This window comes from Loxodonta africana, chromosome 1 (genome assembly GCF_030014295.1).
Source record: "Loxodonta africana isolate mLoxAfr1 chromosome 1, mLoxAfr1.hap2, whole genome shotgun sequence".
In the NCBI taxonomy this organism is placed as follows: Eukaryota; Metazoa; Chordata; class Mammalia; order Proboscidea; family Elephantidae; genus Loxodonta; species Loxodonta africana.
The window spans coordinates 96,753,108-96,774,340 of record NC_087342.1 but is presented as its reverse complement, the minus strand read 5'-3'; the positions used below and the strand labels follow the sequence as shown (position 1 = coordinate 96,774,340).

The following is a 21,233-nucleotide window of genomic DNA, read 5'->3' as shown; positions in this document are numbered from 1 at the left end:
AAATTGGAAGCATATTAGTAGGCGGGGGAGGGGGAGGAGGCCCTCACCTCCCTCCTAGTGGGCTCTGCAAATTGCTTCCTCCTGTAAAAATCTAGACCCTGCTCCAGGGAGGAGGGTGCTGCCTCCCCAGTCTGGTGGGGTGTGGCCATTTGGCAGGGTCCCTCAGGAGTCCTTGGGCTGGAGGTGGGGGAGGCAGGCACTACCCCACCCCATCCCCTGCCCCAGTCTGGTCCCAACCAGAGCGTGGCCACTTCTGGGGTGGGAGCCTCTGGCAGCTGGAGAACAGCTGGGCCTGCTGAGGAGGTGGGTAGGGAGGAGGGAGGGAAAGGCAGAGGGGATAGGAGGCTCTTCTAGCCCTCATGACTACCCTCCCCATCCCCACTCTCCTGATTGGTCAACCCAGCCCAGGTTTGGGGGCTAGGGCTTCAGGAAGCAACTGCTGATTTTACCCACATTCCCCATCGAGAGCACTTTGGGGTCTGAGGTCCCTGCAAGAGGACAACTGCTGGCCACTGGACCCTGTCAGGTCACTGGCTCAGCTTGCCCTCCCAGTGGGGCTGGCGGAGGGGGAGGGTGGGGAGGTGCCCACCTGCCCCACTTGCCTGGTCTGTGCCCCCTCCAGGGCAGCGGCTCTGGGAGAGGCCCCACTTCAGGCTTGTCCTTCCTTCCTCCTTGGAAGGGAAGACTAGGGCTGGGAGGTCTGGAGCCTGCAGGGCCCCCTGGGGACGGGGGTCCAGGGCCCCTACAGCAGCCCCAGCTCTGGCCTAGCTCCCTGGAGCTGTCCAGCCAGTTCTTCCAGCAAGTCTGGCCCCAGGGTCGGGAGTGGACAACCAGGTGCCCCTTACCTCCCCCAGGGCCCCAAAGCCTGCTCACCTAGCCTGCTAGCCCCCATCCCTGTCGCCACTCAGGGCGCCTTCTGACCCTGAGGGCTGAGGGCCCTGGAGAGGGGAAGCGGGTGTGGCAGGGTCAGGCTGAGGGTGCAGGCAGAGTGAGCTCCCAGGAGGGCTGCAGCCCTGTTGGTGGGTGTGCAGGTGGGACATGTGATAATGGGCCCTCTGCAGAGGGATATGGGAGCAAGTAGGACATGAGTGGGGAGGTTCTGGACATGACCCTGTGGTGACTGATCCTGGCCCCCAACAGTGGCCTCCCTGTCACTCTCTCCTTGTGGGTCTGCTGGTTTGCCCCTCCCTGGCTCCTCTGTGCCTGAGTCTCTTGGCCTCTCCCCCTCTGTGTGTGTCCCCTCTCTCTGGATCTTGGTCTGTACCTCTGCCTTTCTGGGTCTCTGTTGGCTGACCACTCTGTCTTTTCTCTCTCCCTTCACTCCAGCCCCACTGACGCTGTCTGTCTGTAGAGCTGATATTTTCCTCTCTATGCCGCCTGCTCTGTCCATCTCTCTCAAGATCTCCCCATTTTTGGATCTCTGTCTCTCCCAATGAGTCTCACTCCATGGTTCTCTCTCCAGGTGTCTTGTCTCTTATCTGTCTCTCCCTGGGTTGGTTGTTTTTTGTCCTCCACTCTGGGGCTCTCGCCCTCTCTCCTGTTCTTTCTTCTGTTCTCTTGTCAGTCTGTCTCTCTGGGTCTATCCATTTATCCTTCTCTCTCTCTCCATTTATCCTTCTCTGTCTCTCCATTTATCCTTCTCTGTCTCTCCGAGTCTATCTCCCCTCTCTTTACCCCACCCTAGGCTTTACCGCCTCCGCTCCTATCTGTCTCAGGCTCCAGCCCGCCTCAGTCTCCACCCACCCCCCACTTGTGTCTTCTCCCTCTTCCCACCTAGCCCAGCAAGGCAGAGGTTCTAGACACCCAGGCAAGCATCAACAAGCAGCCTGGGGACTGCCACCCTCCCAACCCCTGTCAGCACAAGGAAGAGGTGAGACCCTACCCCTGGGCTGAGGCTCTCACCTCACCCTAGGGTGGCCTGCCCTCTTGCCCCAGCCAGCCCCCTCTTGATTCCTTGCCCCTTCCCTGTGCCTGAGTTCCACATTTGTCTCAGTACAGCCCTGTCAATGTCCCCATGGGCCCACAGCCTCCTTCCTCACTCTGGACTGTGTCCCAGTGCTTTGAGATCAAGGAAGAGGAGACTGGGCACACACTGGGCCTTGCTCCCCATCCTGCAGCAGTGACTCTGGGAAGACCAGAGCAAGCAGCCCTTGTCCCTCACACAGACCACTCCCACCCCTCATGAGGGATGCGGTGGGACCTCAGTTCAGCCCAGCCTGGTGCTGCTTCTGCTGCGATGGCCCACGTGAATACCTCGCCTTGGGGGGCACAAATATTCTCATTCAAGTGTCACCCTGGGCACCACACGGCATACTTGCACATGTGTGCTCTCGTGCGTGGCTGTGTATGGGGTCACCTGCAGGCCACCGTGTTGGTGCCACTGCCCACAGGCATGTTCCTGGGAAGTGAGGCATAGTCTGCTGAAGGGACGGTGGTCCCATTTCTCTCCTTGACTCGTCCTGTAGCCGCCCCCTCAGCTCCCCTCCCCCTCACCAGCTGCCAGCGGTCCCAGCCAGGGGCCGCCTGCCCCGCCCCCCCAGTCTGTCCCAGCTCCCAAGTGCTGCTGTGTTCGCCATATTTGGCCACAGTGCTCCCGCGGGGGGCGGGGCGGGGCTGACATCACCCTGAGAAGGGGGGGCCACAGCCTGGATGAGGGGAGGTAGGCAGAGACTTGGGGGAGGCAGGAAAGTTGCTTTTAAAAGTCTGGGGCTGCCAGAGCCCCCCATGTGACCAGACCCCTGCTGCTCTGAGGGAGGCCTCAGGAAAGGATTTGGGGGGAACTGGGTTGAAGACTCCACTCGGAGGGATCAGGGATTGTAGCTCATTGTAGCTTTTCTTCTCCCTCCCCTCTGACAGACCCATGGCAACTGTCACCTGGATAGGCTCTGTATCTCTACCTCAACAAGGGAGTCCCTGGGCCACCCAGCACACCCCTACCCCCTCACATTTTTATTCTAGGAACTTTGCCCCAGGGGCTGATGAGAGGACAGAAGATCTAGATCTAGCTACAGGCTTCCTGAAGTGAGGGACAGGCTAGGAGTGGGGGCACCCTGAGCATGGCCCTCTAACCAGTCAGGGGCACAGCTTCCTTTCCCCCTGGCTGCCCACAGTCCACAGAAGGTACTTCTGGTGCCCTTGGAGGCTTTATAGTAAGCTATACACCAGTGTGGGGGTCCCTGAAGTTGCTCCAGCCACTCGGGCTAAAGCGGACTCCTGGTCTGGACCCCACTTGTCAGACTCAGGGTGGTTGCTGTGACAGCTGGACCTTCTTTCTGTCTTTAGGGATAGCTTTTCTCAACCCCAAACCCTTGCCCCACTTGGATAAGAGACTGAAGCCAGATTGCCTAGATTCAGATCCTAGCTCTAGCGCTTAGTGGCTGTGTGTCCTTGGGCAAGCTACTTAACCTCTCTGTTTCTTGGCTTCCTCATCTTTAAAGTGGGAATAATAATAGCGTCTATACCACAGGGTGATTGTGAGGATTAAACAAGTCAATGTGTGTAAAATCCCAAAGCAGTTCCTGGCATTCAGCAGGCACTGCGATGCGATTAATAGTTACATTAACTCTAAACTCTACATCTGTCTGACATTCAGGCCCTCAGACCCTCTCATTCCTCAAGTGACTGCCTCTCACGCCTCCCTCAACAATTAGCAGAATCCAGCCCCCACTCACTCGGCAGGACCTGGAATTCATGTCAGAGGGAAAAAGAGTTTCCATCTCTATCTTCTAGGGGGTTCCCTACCTCATCCCCTGCTTTCTAGGAGCCCAGGGCAGAGACCCCAGGGTCTAGTCATCATGGGCTGTAAGACACTCCAAGACCCTATATATGTTTTGGGCTCATGGGCTCTGAGGCTGAAGTGGGCTTGGGGTGGGCCAAGTGTGTTGGGACTGACTGGGTGTGGTCTAACTAATAATCCAGCCTCACATGTGCAGGGATCTCTACAGTTTACAGAGCCCTGGCCCATCCTCAATGTGGGTCAGGGCAGGGGCGGGAGTGTGGGTGGTTTATGGGCTGCTGTGGGGCCGGGGAGGTGCGGGAACAGGAAGTGGGATGGAGGGAGAGGGTGGGGTTGAGCAAGGCTGTTGGCCCAGTACCTTCTCAGCTGCTCCCTCATCGGGCTCCCTTCTTGAAGTTCCTGGAGGAGTTGCTGCCCCAAGTTTAGGTTCCTTAGCCAGTATCTCCTTAGTTATCCATTTGGGAAGGTCAAGACCATGCCTTTACTAAGTCAGAACCCCTCTTATCCCTCAGCAGGGTCACACTGATGCTGGGGGAGAGTTGAGAGGTGGGGGTCCCTGGTTGGGAATGCAGAGGAGGAGCTGACAGAATGAGAGCCCAGGAGCCCCTTTGAGAGCCACAGAAACAGCCCTGCCCCCCTCCTGTTCCTCCTGTCTTTGCTCATCATGATGCCTTTGGCAACTGGTGATCTCTTGGACCTCAGTTTTCCTCATCTGAATAATGAGGCATCTTCCTTGTCCTCTCTGCCTTACAATTTGTGAGGATTGAATGAACAGAAAAGTGCTTTTCCCCCACAAAAGTGCTGTGTAGATATTAGGGATTGTTGTTGATGATGATGATGGTCACCTTCTTGAGTGTTATGTGCCAGACATTGTGGTTAGTACTTTGATCTTATTTAAATTTTAATCCTTAACAACCTCCAGGAGAACCTTTCCTCCTTTATAGGACCAAGGCTCAGAGAGGTGAAGTAACTCACCCAAGGTCACACAGCTTTGAATAAACATGACTTCTGATGACCTCCACCCCACCCTGAAGCACCTGACCCCCGCCCCCCCCCAGGGGTGGGAGGGTGGGCCAAGGTGCAGAGCCAGCATCTGGGGGCCAGTTTGGTCTGAGAGGACACAGGCCCTGATCCCTCTGTGTCTGCTCCCCAGGCTCAGGCTGCCCAGTGGGCTCAGGCCCAGAGCCCAGAGCAACCAGCACAATAGCGTCCAACAGCTGGAACACCAGCAGCAGCCCCGGGGAGGCCCGGGAGGATGGGCCCGAGGGCCTGGACAAGGGGCTGGACAACGATGCAGAGGGTGTGTGGAGCCCGGATATCGAGCAGAGCTTCCAGGAGGCCCTGGCCATCTATCCACCCTGTGGCCGGCGTAAGATCATCCTGTCCGACGAGGGCAAGATGTATGGTACGTGTGGGTAGGCAAAGGGACACTGGACAGGCCTGGAGGAGGTGGCCTGACCCTCGCTGCCCGTCCTTTGGCCCCACCCTTTTCTGCTCTCTGCCCCTCACCTAACCGGTTTGGCGAAGTCCTGCAAAGAGGCTGGAGGCTGCCAGCCCGCCACGGGCGAGTCTGGGCGTGCAAGCCTGTGTGTCTGGATCCTCCTCCACCCGCTGCCTCCTCATAAACAAGCCAGGCTTGCCACCTCTGCCAGAGCGCAGCCCACACCTCTACACCCAGGCAGCTCCTCCTCTCTCTTCCATCCCCCCACTGGCCTGGAGGTTTCAGGATGACTCAGTGGGCCCAGGAAACTGGGTCAGTCCAGCCTGCTGCAGCTAGGCCTGGAAGAGGGTCCCTCCTCTGGGAGGAGGTGGGGAAGCCCCAGGGGTGAGGCCTGCGTGCAAGTTCCACACAACCGAGGTTCCCACTGGGCAAGTGCCCAGCCACCCTCCACAGTGTATGTTAGGGGATGGTGGGGCTGTAGGGGGAAAAGCTGGAGAAAGAGGGGACTCAGTCACTCCTTAGGCCCCCCCCCAGTCTACTGCTCTCCCATCCCCTTTCCTTGCCACCTTGCCCACCTCCTGCCTCCAGAAGGGAGTGTCCCCTCTTGTCCAGCCCTGAGAGGGCTCTCCCAGAGCTGCATTTTTGGGATAACTCAGCCCCTCTGGGCCTGGCTGCTTGCCAGCTCTCTCCAGCTATCCCTAATAGCCTATGGCTGGGTGAGACAGGCCCTTGGCTTCCCCTCTGGTGTCCAGGTCCACAGCGGGCTGGAGGGTGCAGCAGCTGGGTAATGTGGTCTGGGCCCCTCAGGTCCCTTGATCCCACTTCCTTCGCCATACTTGCTCTCAGAGCCCCACTCACGGACAGGCAGGTGTTCCCGGGTGCCTTCTGTAGGCGGGGGCTGCACACCCCCACTGCTACCTCCCAGATGGCTGGGGCAGCCCCACAGGGTATTTTTAGACAGGGTGGAGGGAGTGGAGTGGATAGGGGCCTGTGGGAAGGGAGGAGCAGCGGGGCTGGTTCTGTCATTGAAGAGGAATTTGGAGAATGTGGCCCATTCTGGGGACACCATGGGGTTGGGGGACAGGGGGCCTGGATTTAAGGGGTGAGAGGTATATGCCCTGAAGATGCAACATCCACTGAGCCCTGTGTCCCTAGCACCCTCCTCATGGTTCTGAGCCCCTGGACACTGGCCAACTTCTTTCTGTACCCCAAAAGCCCTCAGGGGTCCATGGTGCTGAGCAGAATCCCCACCCCAAGGCTGATTGATAGCTGGGCTCTCTCTCATAGGGTGGGAGAGACACTGGTAACTGGTGACATGAGGTAACAGGCACAAGGACATGGTGACATGCTCAGTGACACAAGGACAGGGTGATATACTCAGTGACACATCTTGACACAGGCTGTCAGAGCAGGAGGCATGTTGGAGACTGTCCAGTCCTTCCTGCCTCTCACCAGAGGGAAAGGGACTTGTCCAGAGTCTCCCTCCATGGCAGGGACAGGGCTGGGACAGGAACCCAGTCCAAAACTCTTTCAGAAACTCATGGGGACATGTGCTGAGAGGTCTACCACCCAGGGTGGGGCTCGTTCACATGCATGCCTGCGCGCACATGTGCGCGCGCTCACACACACACACACACACACACTTAGAGTTGGCATCACATACAGGGAGGGAGGCCGCACTGCTGGGGGCTGGGTGTGAAGGGGTGCTGTGCCAGGAGAGGCCCCCTTTGGCCCACACATACAGCCAGCTGTCCTGCTGACCTGCGGCCACACCTGGCCCTGTCTGTCTGTGGGGAAACCTGTCAGGGCCACTAAATATTGTTCTGCTCTTCCTTCGTCTGCTCTGCTCCTGAAGCCACCCCTGTGACCCCCCACTCGGCCCCCTCCCCTATGAGCAGCTTCCCAGGTCCTGGAGGAGACAGATGGGAGGGAATGACATACTCCCTTTGCCTGCCCTGCTTGTGCCTCCTGAGGGCAGTTGGGGTGAAGAGGGTGGGGGAGTGAATAGAGAGCAGTGTTTTGTGGAGAGTCCTGAAGTGGGGGGTTTCTAGCTACCAGCTCCACCCTTTGCCCACTCCTCATTTTTTCTCTCACCCCAATCCAGGTCGGAATGAGTTGATTGCCCGCTATATTAAACTGAGGACAGGGAAGACTCGGACGAGAAAACAGGTAAAGAGACGATTTATGCTGTGCCCCCCTCCTCCAGCCCACACGCACTCCTTCAGCGCCTCATTCAGCCCCTCTCGCCACCCTCCCAGGGCTGTCCGGTCCAGAACTGCCCCTGTCTCTGCCTGTTCTCTGGCCCATCACTCCCAGCCTCTGCCCCTCCCTTGCCTCAGCTTGGCTCCTGCCCTCACTCCTCCAAGCAGCTTCCTCATCCTTGCCACTTCTCTTAAAGAGATGATCCCACTGTCCCAGAGAAAGGGGCATCATCCCCGCTGACTACCCACCACCCCTCCCACGCCTTTGTTTCGGGGACTATAGAGAAACCCCATGGGCTTCAGAGGCAGCTACATGGTCACTGCCCTGAGGAGTCCACCGACCAGTCAGGGAGACAGACAGTTAGGTGGACCAGGGCCAGGCAGGGCAGCACAGCCTACGATCACAGTGTGTGCAGGGCACTGTTGGACACGCAGCTAACTCAGACCTGGAGAGAGAGCCGGGAAGGCTTCCCAGAGGAAGTGACACATGAGAAGCAATTTTATTTTTATTATCGTGGTAAAATATTTTTAACACAGTCTTTGCCATTTCAGCCATTTTTACATGTACAGTGACATTGATTACATTCACTGTAATGTGCAACCATCACCACTACCTGTTTCAAGATACATTTTTGAAAAAAAATTTTTTAATGTGGTAAAAATATACACGTCAAAACATCCACCAATTCACCCAGATGCATTGTGAAGGAGGGATGGTAGTCAGCCAGGCAGAGAAAAGGGAAAGGGTCCTTCCAGGCTGAGCCGCTGCACAGACGAAGAATAATCATGGTGAACCCATACAGAGCTTACTGTGTATTAATTTATTGAATCCTTACAGCAACCTTACAAGATAGGTAGAGTAATGATGTCCAGTTTGCAGATGAGGAAACTGAGGCACGGGAAAGTTAAGTAACTTCCTCAGGGTCACTCAGCTGGAAGGTAGTGGATCTAGGGTTCAGCCCACTGGGCAGGAAAGGGCCCTCTGTCAGCAGTGTGGTGTGGTTGAGGGAAGGGAGGAAGGGTTGAGAAGACCCAAGAGATGTGAGTGGAGGCAGGTTTCCCCTGGGGGCAGCTGGGGGCCACAGAAGGGTAAAGCAGGGAGTGGTGGTATAAAGATGGCCTTGGGGCTGCTCAGGGAATGGATTGGAAAAGGCCAGGCAGGAGACTGGCCTGGAGGCAGGGGCAGGAACTTGAATCAAAGGTGATAGGGACCTGGGAAGTGGCAGTGGGAATGGAGAAAAATGGTGATTTGAGAGATGACTGGTGGCCTTGGGTCCAGGGAGGGTGGCATGTAGCAACAAGAACCCAAAGGGGAGTATGTTGGGGTGAATTCCACTTGGGGTGCCTGGGAGTCATCCAAGGAAGTATCTCTGAAAGGCCTGGAGCTGGGAGAGGGAGGCCTGGAGGCCAGCACCCAGAGCCCTAGGATAGCCTGACCCCCCAACCTTCAGGTCTGGGTGGGACTTGGACCACACACCCATATTCCCCAGGTCCCCATAAGACAAGCTTGACCTATCCGAACCCCGCCTCAGAGGAAGGTTCTGAGGCCCCACCCAGGGCAGGAGGGGAAAGGATCCCTCATTTGTTTAAGCATTTATTAACCACCCTCCCAGGTCTTGTTACACAGCATTTATTCATTCAGCAATTTATTGAGCAAATACTATGTTCTAGGCACTAGGGATACAGCAGGGAACTGGACAGACCAGGGCCCTGTTTCCTAGGAGCCTGGAGCAATAAGAGAAGTAGTACCTGATGGGTAAGAGTCAAAACTCAGAGGTCAGACCCTGAGCTCAGTGGAGTCACTAGGGGACTGTCGGGGTGAGGTCCACACCTGGTGACACTGTGAGTGTCACTGTGACATCTATAAAAATATCCTTGTAGTGCCTCTCTGCCCTTAGCAACCATCTCAAAGATGTCACAGCTCCCATCTCTGCTTTCTGTGCTTCTGAACTTGGCAATTTGTTTCACCTGGAAAAGCCCCTGTCCCCCGTCCTAAAAATTGCTCAAAGTATCTGCAGCATAGATGCAGAAAGGAGCTGTGGTGGCACAACAGTTAAGCTCTCAGCTGCTAACCAAAAACGTCAGTGTTTCAAACCCACAGAGTGGCTCTGCAGGAGAAAGACCTGTCACAGCCAAGAAAACTCTATAAAGCGGTTCTACTCTGTCCTATAAACCTATCGCCACCGAGTCATTTCCGACTCTGCGACCCTACAGGCAGAGTAGAACTGCCCCATAGAGTTTACAAAGAGCGCCTGGTTGAACTGCCGACCTTTTGGTTAGCAGCCGTAGCACTTAGCCACTACGCCAGCAGGGTTTCTACTCTGTCCTATAGGGTCCTCTCTATGAGTTGGAATTAACTTGGCTGCACCTAACAACTATATACCTATGGATGCAATTCCATTTGGAATAGGGTTTTCCTTGTGATGTTATTGAGGCCATATCAGTGTAGGGTGTATCTTAAACCAGCCACTTTTGAGGTATAAAAGAGCAGATTGGGCATAGAGGCAAAGAAGCACAGATGGGGGAAGACAGATACCACCTGGAGATCACCAAGGAGAGCAGGAACCGAAGCTGAAAAGAGACAAGGACCTTCCCCCAGAACCAAAAGAAAGAGAAGGCCTTCTCCTAGAGCCAGTGCCCTGAATTTGGTCTTCTAGCTTCCTGAACTGTGCGAAAATAAATTTCTGTTGGTGAAAACCAAAAAACAAAAATCCCTGTAGTTAGTTGTAACAATAAAAACATTTTTCATAAGCCTTTTACATGTATCAATATACCTACAAGGCTAAAACTCTATGCTAATTTACTTTTTGAACCTTCAAATGCACTCTGGTCAGAGCTGTCATTATTACCCATGTGCCTTTGTCTGCATATGCTACAAGCACGCTCTGTTGTTTTCATTGCTGCCAGCGTTTTGATAGTTGCCGATTTTGTCAAATTCTCTGGTGTTTTAGCTACAATATTGTGATAATTAGTATGTGTGAACCTATATCAATAACTTTTTTGAGAACGAAGTAGTAATTACAGAAGGAGTGATATATGGGAATTACAATTTACAAGTAACATTAGTACAAAAAACATGACTAAGGATTCTGTTTGGTCTGGTACAGGAGGAGCTCCATGCAGGGGCTGGGGTGACGCCATGAGTTACTATGTTGGGTGACACCAACCCTAGTGACGCCACTGCCTGTGGGCTTAAATGCCAGCTCTGCTACCTAGAGGACGGGTGCTTTCCTCCAGCCTCCACTTCTTCAGCCGTTAAATTAGTTAATATGTGAAGACACTTAGAGTAAGCACTGTATAAGAATTTGCTGCTGCTGCTGTTATTACTGTAATTATTATAAACAAAGTGGCACGAACAGTCTGCACTGAACTACTAACCGAAAGGTTAGCAGTTTGAACCTACCCAGCAGCATAGTGGAAGAATGACCTGGCGATCTGTTTCTATAAAGATGACAGCCCAGAAAACCCTACGGAGCAGTTCTACTCTATAACACATGGGGTTGCCATGAGTCAGAATCGACTTCATGGTAACTGTTTTTTGTTTTTAAATTACTATAAGGGCATTGAAGGTCCCTGGGTGGTGCAAGTGTTTCAGGCTGCTATCCTAAAGTTTGGCAATTTGAACCCATCCAGCAGCACTGCAGAAGAAAGGCCTGGCAATCTGCTTCAGTAAAGATTACAGCCAGGAAAACGCTGTGGGGCAGTTACTCGGCAACACATGCAGCCGCTGTGAGTCAGAATTGACTCGATAGCAAGGAGTTTTGTTTGTTTGGTTTTAATAGTCGAAGCCAGGAGCAGATCACCCTCAGCATGCCCCTCTTCCCCTAGGAGATAGATTTACAGGAATGTGCTTGTCAGAGTGGGAAAGGCAAGAGATCAAGACATCCAGTCATTTTGTCATTATGGTAAAAGAACTCAGGCCCAGAGGTGGGACATTGCCCCAGCCTCTTCATTCTCAGTCCAGCGTCATTCCGGCTCCTGAGAAGGCTGCCTGTACTTCGAGGTTTTACAAGCCCACTGTTGGCAAGCTCAGAATTAAAAAAACCACTGTCTTTAATCGTTTTGCAAGGCCAAGCCTCTCTCATGTTCATCTTTCTTAGAACTCTGGATCTCAGTATCTAATATTCCCTTTAAAGGGGACTCAGCCTATGGTTATGAAGACAAGGCATGTCTTTATGTGTTGCAAAGAGCAGCCAGCTGACAAACAAGGTTTATTTGGTTGTTTTTATGTTGGTAAGGAAATATAGTTTTAGGTTTTTTTAGATACATACCGAGTGTAAGTCCCAGGTAACTTTCAGCTGTCAGAGAGTTAACATTTGAGATGTCAACCATCTGGAGGTGATCTCTCTGCTAACGGTTTAAAGGAGAGGCCTCAAGTAGCATAGCTTGCTGTTGAAGCAAGTGGGCTCTGGGGTCAGATTGCTTGAGTTCAAATCCAAGCTCTAGCACTCAGCTGTGTGACCTTGGATAAAGTTGTTTAGCCTCTCTGTGCTTCTATTTCATCATCTGTAAATGGAAATAATATTAGTTCCCATGATGTGAAGATCAAATGAGTTGGTTCGTGTGAAGTGCTAGGAACAGTAGGATCAGTGCTCAGTAAATGTCAGCTGTTGTCATGAAATACTTAGTAATTTTGCTGGGTTATGAGTCTGGTTCCCATGTGCTGTGGGCAGCGTGAGGAGAGCTCAAGTCCTAACCAAGCTTCAGGGGCTGCCCAGCATCGCATACATAGTAACTTCCAGTCTGTGATTAGAAAGCAAAAGAAACTGTTTCTTTGCGGATATCAAAGCTACTTGTCAGGAAAGCCTACAGCAATCGCTTATAATGAAAGTGTGAAGCAGCCTAGAGAATCAGGTGTTTCCTAGTCTTTCCTGCTGAAAGCTGTGCCGTTTAGGTTCTCCCAGGCTCAGGGTCAAGTCCTTGACAATGTCTAGGGTCTGCTGTGCGAGCCAGGCATGAGAGCCCGTGGCACACACCAAGAGCGTGAGTAGCTCAGGTATGCCAGCGGAGGCTTCAGGGAGGAGGTTGCTGGGGAAGAAATGCAATTAAAAGCACCTACTGTATACATGTGGGGTCATTGGTAGTTCAGCGGTAGAGTTCTTGCCTTTCACGCGGGAGACCCGGGTTTGATTCCACCTCATCCGTAGCCACCACCCACCAGTCAGTGGAGGCTTGCATGTTGCTATGATGCTGAACAGTTTTCAGTGGAGCTTCCAGACTAAGACAGGCTAGGGAGAACGACCTAGAAATCTACTTCTGAGGATCAGCCAGTGAAAACCCCATGAATCACAATGGCCTGATCCCATTGTGAATGGGGTCGCCAAGAGTCGGGGGCCATCATCAACAACACTGTATACATATAAATACACACATTAGTCCAAGGAAAAGGAAGGCATGCTGAGGAAGAAGCTGTATGAGCAAAGCAGGGGCAGGGGCAGGACCAGGGCTGGCTTGACAGGCCAGCAAGCTGTTGGGGTTGATGGAAGGATGTAGGCAGTGGTACAGGGGGAGCGCTGGTAAAGAACGTGGCCCTAATGCACTAATCCAGTGCTCAGCAGGAGTGCCATGGCCATTGCTAGCCTCTCTGGTGCCAGTTAGAAAAAGATGCCTCTTCCAAGGACAACAGTGAGAAAACTCCACTTTTTGGGGAAGAAAAAAAAAAAAAAAAAGAGTCCTCTGGGGCAGAGGAATCCCTGCACCAGGGCACATAGCTTGGCCAGGAAAGCTTGGGCTGGATTTCAGCCCTTGCTCATGCCCTCTGGGCCAGGTGAACAGCCTACACAAGTGTACATGGTACTCCTGGAAGCCACTGTAGGCTCTTGATCAAGGCAAGGCCGAGAGCAGAATTGGCAGGGCCAAGGGGTATCTGCCCACAGGGGCCCACAGTCCCCACCCCCACTTATATTTGGTCCCCCTAGAGATGAGGGCTGGGGTGCCCCTTGCCTGTGGCCCTGCCGCAGCTGTGCCTCCTCACTGTCTGTGTTTTCCTCTCTGGCGGGGCGCGGGGCGGCCCCTAGGTGTCCAGCCACATACAGGTTCTAGCTCGGAAGAAGGTGCGGGAGTACCAGGTTGGCATCAAGGTACGTTGGGCACCTGGCTGGGGCCTGCAGCCCCTCCGCGGCCTCCACGCTCTGTCTGCACAGCTCAGGCCTCCGCCTTGGCCAGCTCTCCGGCTCCATATGCCTCTTTTCTGGCTGAAGCTCTGTTCTTGCCTCTCCTGCTCTTTCTGCTCTTTTTCTCTCTCTTTCTCTACAGGTCTCTAGCCACTTGCAGGTTCTAGCCAGGCGGAAATCTCGGGAGATTCAGTCCAAGCTGAAGGTACGGGGTCCCCCGCCATCTGGCCTAGCCCTACCATGCACCCTCCCTGGCCCAGGCCTATTGCTACTCTCAGACCCCAGCCTGGAGCAGGGAGAGAAATGGGAGACTATAAGAGGGCCTCAGAAACACAGCGACAGCAGGAAGCCCAGAGGCTACCTCAGGCTACACCAGGCCACAGCTCCTGGGGACGGAGCAGAAGCCCAAGGCAATAGCCATTCCTACAGTGAGGGAGAGGGAGACCATCTGGGGGCCACTAAGGCCCATCTCTCCTTTTCTCCATTTTCCTTTTCCTCCTTCCTCCTAACTGCTGCTTGCTAATTGCATGGGGACTTCAGGTGGGCAGGCAGGAGGCACTGGGGGTACTGGCTGGCAGGGCTACAGTGGTGGGCATGGTAACTCCTTGCGTCAGACTCTCAGTCCTGGCTGCTCTGTGGCTGAGGATCTCAGAGCCGGGGGTTTATGCCTGGGCTGGTGTCCAGGGTCCCCAGTAGGCAGCGTCCTTGTCTCCCTGCCCACAGCTGCCTGGCTGACTGGGCCTCCCACCCTCAGGCCCCCATGTCTGTAGCACAGCTCCAGAGAACATGGCCAGACCCAAAGGGGAGCCAGCTTGGACAACTGTCCAGATCTCCAACCTGTTCCTTCCCTAGCCACCCTTTCCAGGGCACCCCTAACTGGCAAGCACTCCCTCTAGGGGGCATGTTGTGGCGGGGTGGGAGGTGGTCCATAGCTGCTTCTAAGCTTTCCTGGCCTCTTCAAGAGCTGAGAGCCAGGTGGGCACTGGGTGGAGGGAGCGGAAAGGCCGTGCCCCCTACCCTTCTCGTACAGGTGTCTCCTCTAATCCATCCTCCCTCTTTCCTTTTCAGGCCATGAACCTGGTAAGTGGCTCTGCCCCTCCCCAGGCTGGGGGTGGAGGGTAGGGAGGAAGAGTCATAGCACCTGGTATAGAATTTTCAAACTATGGACTGTGAAAACAATTATTAGCCTACAAGCAGCATTTTTTTTTTTTTTTGGTGAAAATATACACAGCAAAACCCGTTCCCATTCCGCAGTTTCTAAACGTAATGATCAGGGACATTGGTTACATTCTTCACATTGTGTCAACATTCTCATTATTTCTGTTCTAGTTGTTTCACTTCCATTTGCTTAATTTCTCTGTTGATGCTTTGGTCTTATATAGATTTTTTTTTTTTTTAAAGTAATGTAATACTTAAAGGTATTTTGGGGCTAAACTGTTATTTAGTTTAAAGGTGGGAGCATTTTTTTGAAAATAACTTATTTTTCATTATTAAAAATATACAAAGCAAAACATACACCAATTCAGTAATTTCTACATGTACAACTCAGTGACATTGATTACATTCTTTCAAGCTATGCAGCCATTCTCACCCTCCTTTTCTGAGCTGTTTCTCCCCCATTAACATGAACTCAAACTGCCCTCTAAGCTTCCTATCTAACCTTTCGAGTTTCAAGCAGCATTTTTTAAAAAAATGAAACACAGTGGTTCTCCAACTTTAGCACACATCAGAATACCCTGGGCTTGTTAAAACGGGTTGCTGAGCCCCACCCAGAGAGTCTCTGATTCAGTAAGTCTGGGGCCTGAGAATTGGCATTTCTAACAATTTCTCAGGTGATACTGATGCTGCGGGTCTACAGACCATACTTTGAGAACCACTGATGAAATAGAATAGAAAATATCAGAAATGTTGTGGTATGTATGTATTGGGTTACAGAATAAAATAATTTCTTACTGTGAGTTGGGTTGATACATAGGGATGACATACTCTTAGGGGACAGACTTAGAGAGGGGTAGAGACTCTCCTGAGAACACACAGCAGAGCCAAACTAGAATCAAGACCTGGACTCCCAAAGCCCAGATGGCCTGCTCAGACCTGCCCTCCCACAGCAAAGCCCTGGTCTCTGGCCTGGCCCACACCTCACCTGGCTCCTCCCTTCTCCAGGACCAGGTCTCCAAGGATAAAGCCCTCCAGAGCATGGCGTCCATGTCCTCTGCCCAGATCGTCTCTGCCAGTGTCCTGCAGAACAAGTTCAGCCCACCCTCCCCTCTGCCCCAGGCCGTCTTCTCCACTTCCTCACGGGTACAGGGGTCTTGGGAGGTGGGATTGGGGTGGGGTGTATCTTAAGGGCTGGGTGCTGGTGGAGGTCATGGACACTGAGGGGCCCCTTGGCTTTGTCCTGTCTCTGCAGTTCTGGAGCAGCCCCCCTCTCCTGGGACAGCAGCCTGGACCCTCTCAGGAGTGAGTATTGTAGTTCATTCTTTCCACATCTCTTTCTTCCTCCTGGGGGCCAGGCTGGGCTTTCTCCCCATCTGGATCCCAGAATCAGCTGCACAGTTTTCAATCAAAAATAAAGGGGTGGAAAATGCAAGTAAAAAGAGCTAATCCATCTGTCTGTTTATTCAAGTGTTTGTTCATTCATTAACCCACCCATTCACTTATCATCCATCCCTTTGTTTATTTTTCCCTCAGTTAATCTCCGAGTCAATCTCTCAGCTGAGTTAGGTAGTCAAATATGTCCATACTCAGTTTCGTCAATTCTAAGACAACTTTCATCGTAAGACACACCCTCTAAAAGTTTAATGAACAGCTGTTCAGGATGGGGCTGGGGTGGACGGGGTTGAAATGCTACCTTAAATATGAGATGCAGCAGGACTTCATAAGTGTTAAAATGTGAACAAGACAAAAAGCTTGTGAGTTAGCATGTCAGCATGCATTTCTGAGCTTCAGCGGAAAGGCTCAGTGTCTTGCTCTTGGGGTCTTAGATGAGGGACTGGGCCAGGTGGAAGCCTCTAACCAGGCTGTGCTCTTGTTCGCAGCATCAAGCCCTTTGCACAGCCAGCCTACCCCATCCAGCCAACCCTGCCGCCGACACTCAGCAGTAAGTTCCCCACACAGGCTGCCACCCCCACCTCTCTCCCTTGATACCTACCCCCCTGCTCAGGAGAACTAGGGACCAACTGTGTGTGTGTGTATTTGCACTGGGAGGGAGGAGTGGATGGCATCCATAGGGGGTGGGGGTAGACCAGGAACTGTCCCTTTACCTTTCACAATGTTGCTTCTAGATCTCTGGCACAAAATTACACAGCCAACACACAGTTATAAGCACACCCACCAAAAAAAAAAAATTTTATTTATATATGTGCATGCATGTGTGCATGTGTACGCACACAGATATATGAATAGAAAAAGTCCCTGTGAAGAAGTACCCCACAACTTAACAAGGCTTCATTCTGTCTAGGTGCTAGGATTCTGGGTATTTTTTTTATTTTTCCCCTTTTTACTTCTGTGTTTTCTGTCTGAACATATATCAATAGTGAGTTAATTGATGTACACACATGGCTGTATAGGTAGTACACTGTGTAAGGACACCTGGCCCAGGAGGCTGGTGGAAGTAATCATCCAACTTGTGTTCCTACTCAAAGGGGTGCCATTTTCTGTTTACACAAAGGCTCTGTGCAGGCTGGGTCAGATCCATATGTGGCCACACACCCATGCAGATGTGGGTCATCTCACCTTCCAGGTTACGAGCCCCTGGCCCCGCTGCCCCCAGCTGCTGCCTCTGTGCCTGTGTGGCAGGACCGCACCATCGCCTCCTCCCGGCTGCGGCTCCTTGAGTATTCGGCCTTCATGGAGGTGCAGCGAGACCCTGACACGGTAAAGTGTTGGGGGGGCAAGAGTTCGTTCATGCAATCGTGGACGCATTCTGGCACGGTGACCTGTGGCCACAGCTCCTGGCTAAAGATGAAGGCCCTTCAGGGTCACAGGGTGGGGGTCTGGCCTGTTCAGGAAGCCACAGGACAGCTCTATCCCAGTGCAGCCCCCGGGCCTCCAGTGCTCTCCTGACCCTGTCCTGGGCCCTCCCCACAGTACAGCAAACACCTGTTTGTGCACATCGGCCAGACGAACCCTGCCTTCTCTGACCCACCCCTGGAGGCGGTGGATGTGCGCCAGATCTACGACAAGTTTCCCGAGAAGAAGGGTGGGCTGAAGGAGCTCTATGAGAAGGGGCCCCCTAACGCCTTCTTCCTTGTCAAGTTCTGGGTGAGTGCACTCATCCCGCTCTGCTCCCAATATCCCCCCCACCCCCACCCTTACCTCCCACCCTGTGCAGCACCCCAGGCCTACCTGCTGACCCTGACCTGCCCCGAGGCCTGTGGGCAGAGCTGTCACAGAGAGATGGGGGGGGATGCTGATGCAGCTTGGTGGGATGCCTCCTTTGGCCTCTGCCAGCATGTGACACCCTTGCTGCCCTACCTCCAGGCTGACCTCAACAGCACTATCCAGGAGGGCCCAGGAGCCTTCTATGGGGTCAGCTCCCAGTACAGTTCAGCTGACAGTATGACCATCAGCGTCTCCACCAAGGTGTGCTCCTTTGGCAAGCAGGTGGTAGAGAAGGTGGAGGTAAGTGGGGGTCTGGGAGGCATGGTGGGGCTGGGAGCAGGCACACCCAGGTAACACCTTCCCTTTGGCTCTCTGTAGACGGAGTATGCCCGGCTGGAGAACGGGCGCTTCGTCTACCGCATTCATCGCTCGCCCATGTGCGAGTACATGATCAACTTCATCCACAAGCTGAAGCACCTGCCTGAGAAGTACATGATGAACAGTGTCCTGGAGAACTTCACCATCCTGCAGGTGAGCCAGGTGCCAGGGGAGTTATGGGACAGCCACAGGCTGGGGCCTCCAAGGGTGGGTGGCCAGACCCATTGCTCAGATGAGGAGAGTGAGACCCAGAAAGGAGAAGGGTCTGCTGAGCCCCCCTTCCCTCTGGCCCTGTTCTGCCTGACCTCTGGAATCTCCCTGCCTATTCCCTAGGTGGTAACGAGCCGGGACTCTCAGGAGACCCTGCTTGTCATTGCTTTCGTCTTTGAAGTCTCCACCAGCGAGCACGGGGCCCAGCACCACGTCTACAAGCTTGTCAAAGACTAGGATGCCTTCTGCCCCCCAGCACCAAGATCCAGGATGAGCATCCTTTCCACACACCCACCTGGCACCCCTGGGGGGTCCAGGATTGAGGACACATCTGTCTGCCAGGCCCCAGGCCCAGGACCCAGGAGCCTCCCCACCTACCCCCACCACACACACTCCCTGCCACTGTTCTGCGCTTTAATTGTGGGAGAAGCCGGGAGGGCTCAGCCGTGGGGCAGCCTGCCTGGGCCACCGAACCACCAGCCTCCGGCTCTGTTCCACCTCAAATAACCTTGGAGAGGTGGGATGGGAGGGTACCTTCTGGCCCCCAGGGGAGCGTGATGGGCAGTGAGGGTGAAACAGAGGCGGAGGGAGTCGGGGTGAAGAGGCCTCAAGAAGGAGAGTGTCAAGTTGGGGTTGGCTTGAGAAGAGAGGGGCCCACACTCCTTTTGCTCCTGCTATGTGCTAGGACCCCTGCACAGCTGGTGGCCCCCTCAGACCCTGCAAGGCAAGCATGGGGTCTCCATGTTTCAGATGAGATACGGAGACTCGGAGAAGTTGCAGGACCCCCAGGAGGCGCGGACAGAGTTGGAGTTATCATCCCAGGGTGCCTGTCCCCAGAGCCCAGGTTGACCTACCTCCCTGGACCAGGGGCTGGCCATGGGGATGGGGAGAGGCTGCACTAGGGGGTTGAGACAGACAGGAATGAGGACAGGAGCCTCCTAGGGGGTGACTTGGGGCAGAACAGAGCATCTCCTCCCAGAGTCCTCCAGTACAGGAGAGCAGGCACTTGTGACAAGGCAGGAAAAGGGGAGCCCATACAAGGCACCTGCTTATCAGCCCACAAGCCAGCCAGGGACTGCAGAAGCCCCTACTGACCCCTCCAAGCCCCCCAGCTCAGATGGGGTACCAAGGCCCCCAGCAGCCTCCTGAACAGGGAAGGCCCCGGGGCAGGCTTGGGCTCAGAAACAGGGTCCAGGGCCAGGTAGGGAGGTAGAGTCCCAGCCTCTGGGCAGACCAACCACCCTGGGACAAGGGTAGCAGAAGGCTTTGATATTCTCTGTTGCCCTAGATTTGGGTCTGGTGACCCCCTCGGTGGGTACCACTCCCTTATTTCCTATCCCTACCCCCCAGTCTCCTTGGCCTAGAGCAGCAGCTCCTGAGACCCAGTTCTGGGACTGAAGGTTAACCCTTCCCCTGCTGCCCCTTCTCAACACCCAGGCCCCTCAGAGCTGGCTCAGCCTGTCCAACAGCCGCCTTTGGGCGGCGCCGGCCCCCAGGCACCAGCAACCTCTGGGTATTTATGAGTTTCATATGAAGTACTGTGCCCTTTCCCTTCCTTACCCCCCACCCACCCCACCCCTGAGCTTCCTGAAGGTCCTCACAGTTTGCATATCGCTCAGGCCACCTCCAAACCCAACCTAGGTTTTATAATGTATATTATATATATTTTTGTGTATTTTTTAAATCCAGCTGTGATGGGTTGTATCATAAATGCGGCGCAGGGCTGGGGCAGGGGCCCTCCAGGCCCGGCTCCTGCTCAAAAAAAAAAAAAAAAAAAGATTAAAGTTATTTGTTTGTGGGTTAATCGTGGCCAGCCTTGTGCCAGACCTCTGGGTTAGAACACCTTCAGGTTCCCGCTGGATAAAGCTGGGGAGGACCTGGGTGCTTCTGCGTGCCGGTGTGTCACCCCCTCCCAGCTCACCCCATCTATGACAGGGGGACAGGGGCAAGCACTACTCACACAAAATAGACATGACTTGAGGGCCCCATAAAAGCTTTGCCAACTCCAAAGCATTTTCACTTACTCATACAAAGTGCAGATATAAATTTATCAATTCAGTTCAAAGAAGGGTTATTTGGGTTTTAGATTCAGATTTTTAACAACTTTATGACCTTAGGTGAGTCACCAGTCTCTGAGGCTCACTTCCACATCTGTTAGAGAACATTTTTGTGGGTTATTGAGAGAATTAAATAAGATGATGACTATAAAAATCCCCTGCTCTAAGTCTATGTGCATGGCAAACTTAATCTATCCCCTCGAGGAATTTAAAATCTAGTGTAAGTGCCCGTTGCAAGAAATTTTAGTAACTCTGGAAGGAAAAAGTTAAAATGATTTGGTTACAATGCTTTAAAAAAAGAAGCTTTGCCGACTGCAAAATTTCTCCCATCCCATTGGTGAGCCGCTAGTGAGCACCCACTGTGTGCCCAGTATGTAAGTGAGGTGACTTGCCCAAGGTCACATGGCTACCGAGATGGGAGCTGAACCACACACTCTTCACAGACCCAGGCATGGTAGCTTTTCTATTGGTTATCATCGTCCTCATTTGACATGTGAGGAGGCAATTTGCTGTCCCATGTTGATGGCTGCTGAGCAGTGGAAGCAAGACTCCAACCTGTTCATACCCAAAACACCAAACCTGTTGCCATGGAGTCGATTCCCGCTCAGTGACCCTACAGAACAGAGTAGAACTGCCCCATAGGGTTTCCAAGGAGTGACAGGTAGATTTGAACTGCCGACCTTCAGCAGAGCTCTTAACCACTGTGCTACCAAGGCTCCAACCTGCTCATACCCACATCCAAAAGTCTGCTCTTCCCCCCGGAGCCACCTTGTG

General features: G+C 53.5%; 1 protein-coding gene across 2 annotated transcripts; it reads left to right on the top strand.

Moving 5' to 3' along the window:
* The first annotated feature begins 14,518 nt into the window (after nucleotides 1-14,518).
* Nucleotides 14,519-20,948, top strand: TEAD3 (TEA domain transcription factor 3). 2 transcript variants are annotated; one of them, XM_010600571.2, is made up of 9 exons: nucleotides 14,519-14,571; nucleotides 15,655-15,792; nucleotides 15,902-15,951; nucleotides 16,530-16,591; nucleotides 17,234-17,367; nucleotides 17,581-17,754; nucleotides 17,974-18,114; nucleotides 18,193-18,345; nucleotides 18,526-20,947. In XM_010600571.2, the coding sequence occupies exons 1-9, from the start codon at nucleotides 14,563-14,565 to the stop codon at nucleotides 18,637-18,639; spliced, it is 975 nt and encodes a 324-aa protein (XP_010598873.2). In that variant the 5' UTR covers nucleotides 14,519-14,562; the 3' UTR covers nucleotides 18,640-20,947. The 2 variants fall into 2 exon arrangements, with proteins under 2 accessions (XP_010598873.2, XP_064141175.1); XM_064285105.1 differs by lacking the exon at nucleotides 14,519-14,571 and having other exon boundaries at nucleotides 14,584-15,792; nucleotides 18,526-20,948.
* Nucleotides 20,949-21,233: the final 285 nt, after the last annotated feature.

Coding starts and splice junctions, on each gene's coding strand:
- TEAD3 (XM_064285105.1), top strand. CDS start 15,571: ATGGCCTGCTCAGACCTGCCCTCCCACAGCAAAGCCCTGGTCTCTGGC. Junction 15,952..16,529: donor CAGCCTGGACCCTCTCAGGA/GTGAGTATTGTA, acceptor TCTTGTTCGCAG/CATCAAGCCCTTTGCACAGC. Junction 18,115..18,192: donor AGGTGGTAGAGAAGGTGGAG/GTAAGTGGGGGT, acceptor GGCTCTCTGTAG/ACGGAGTATGCCCGGCTGGA.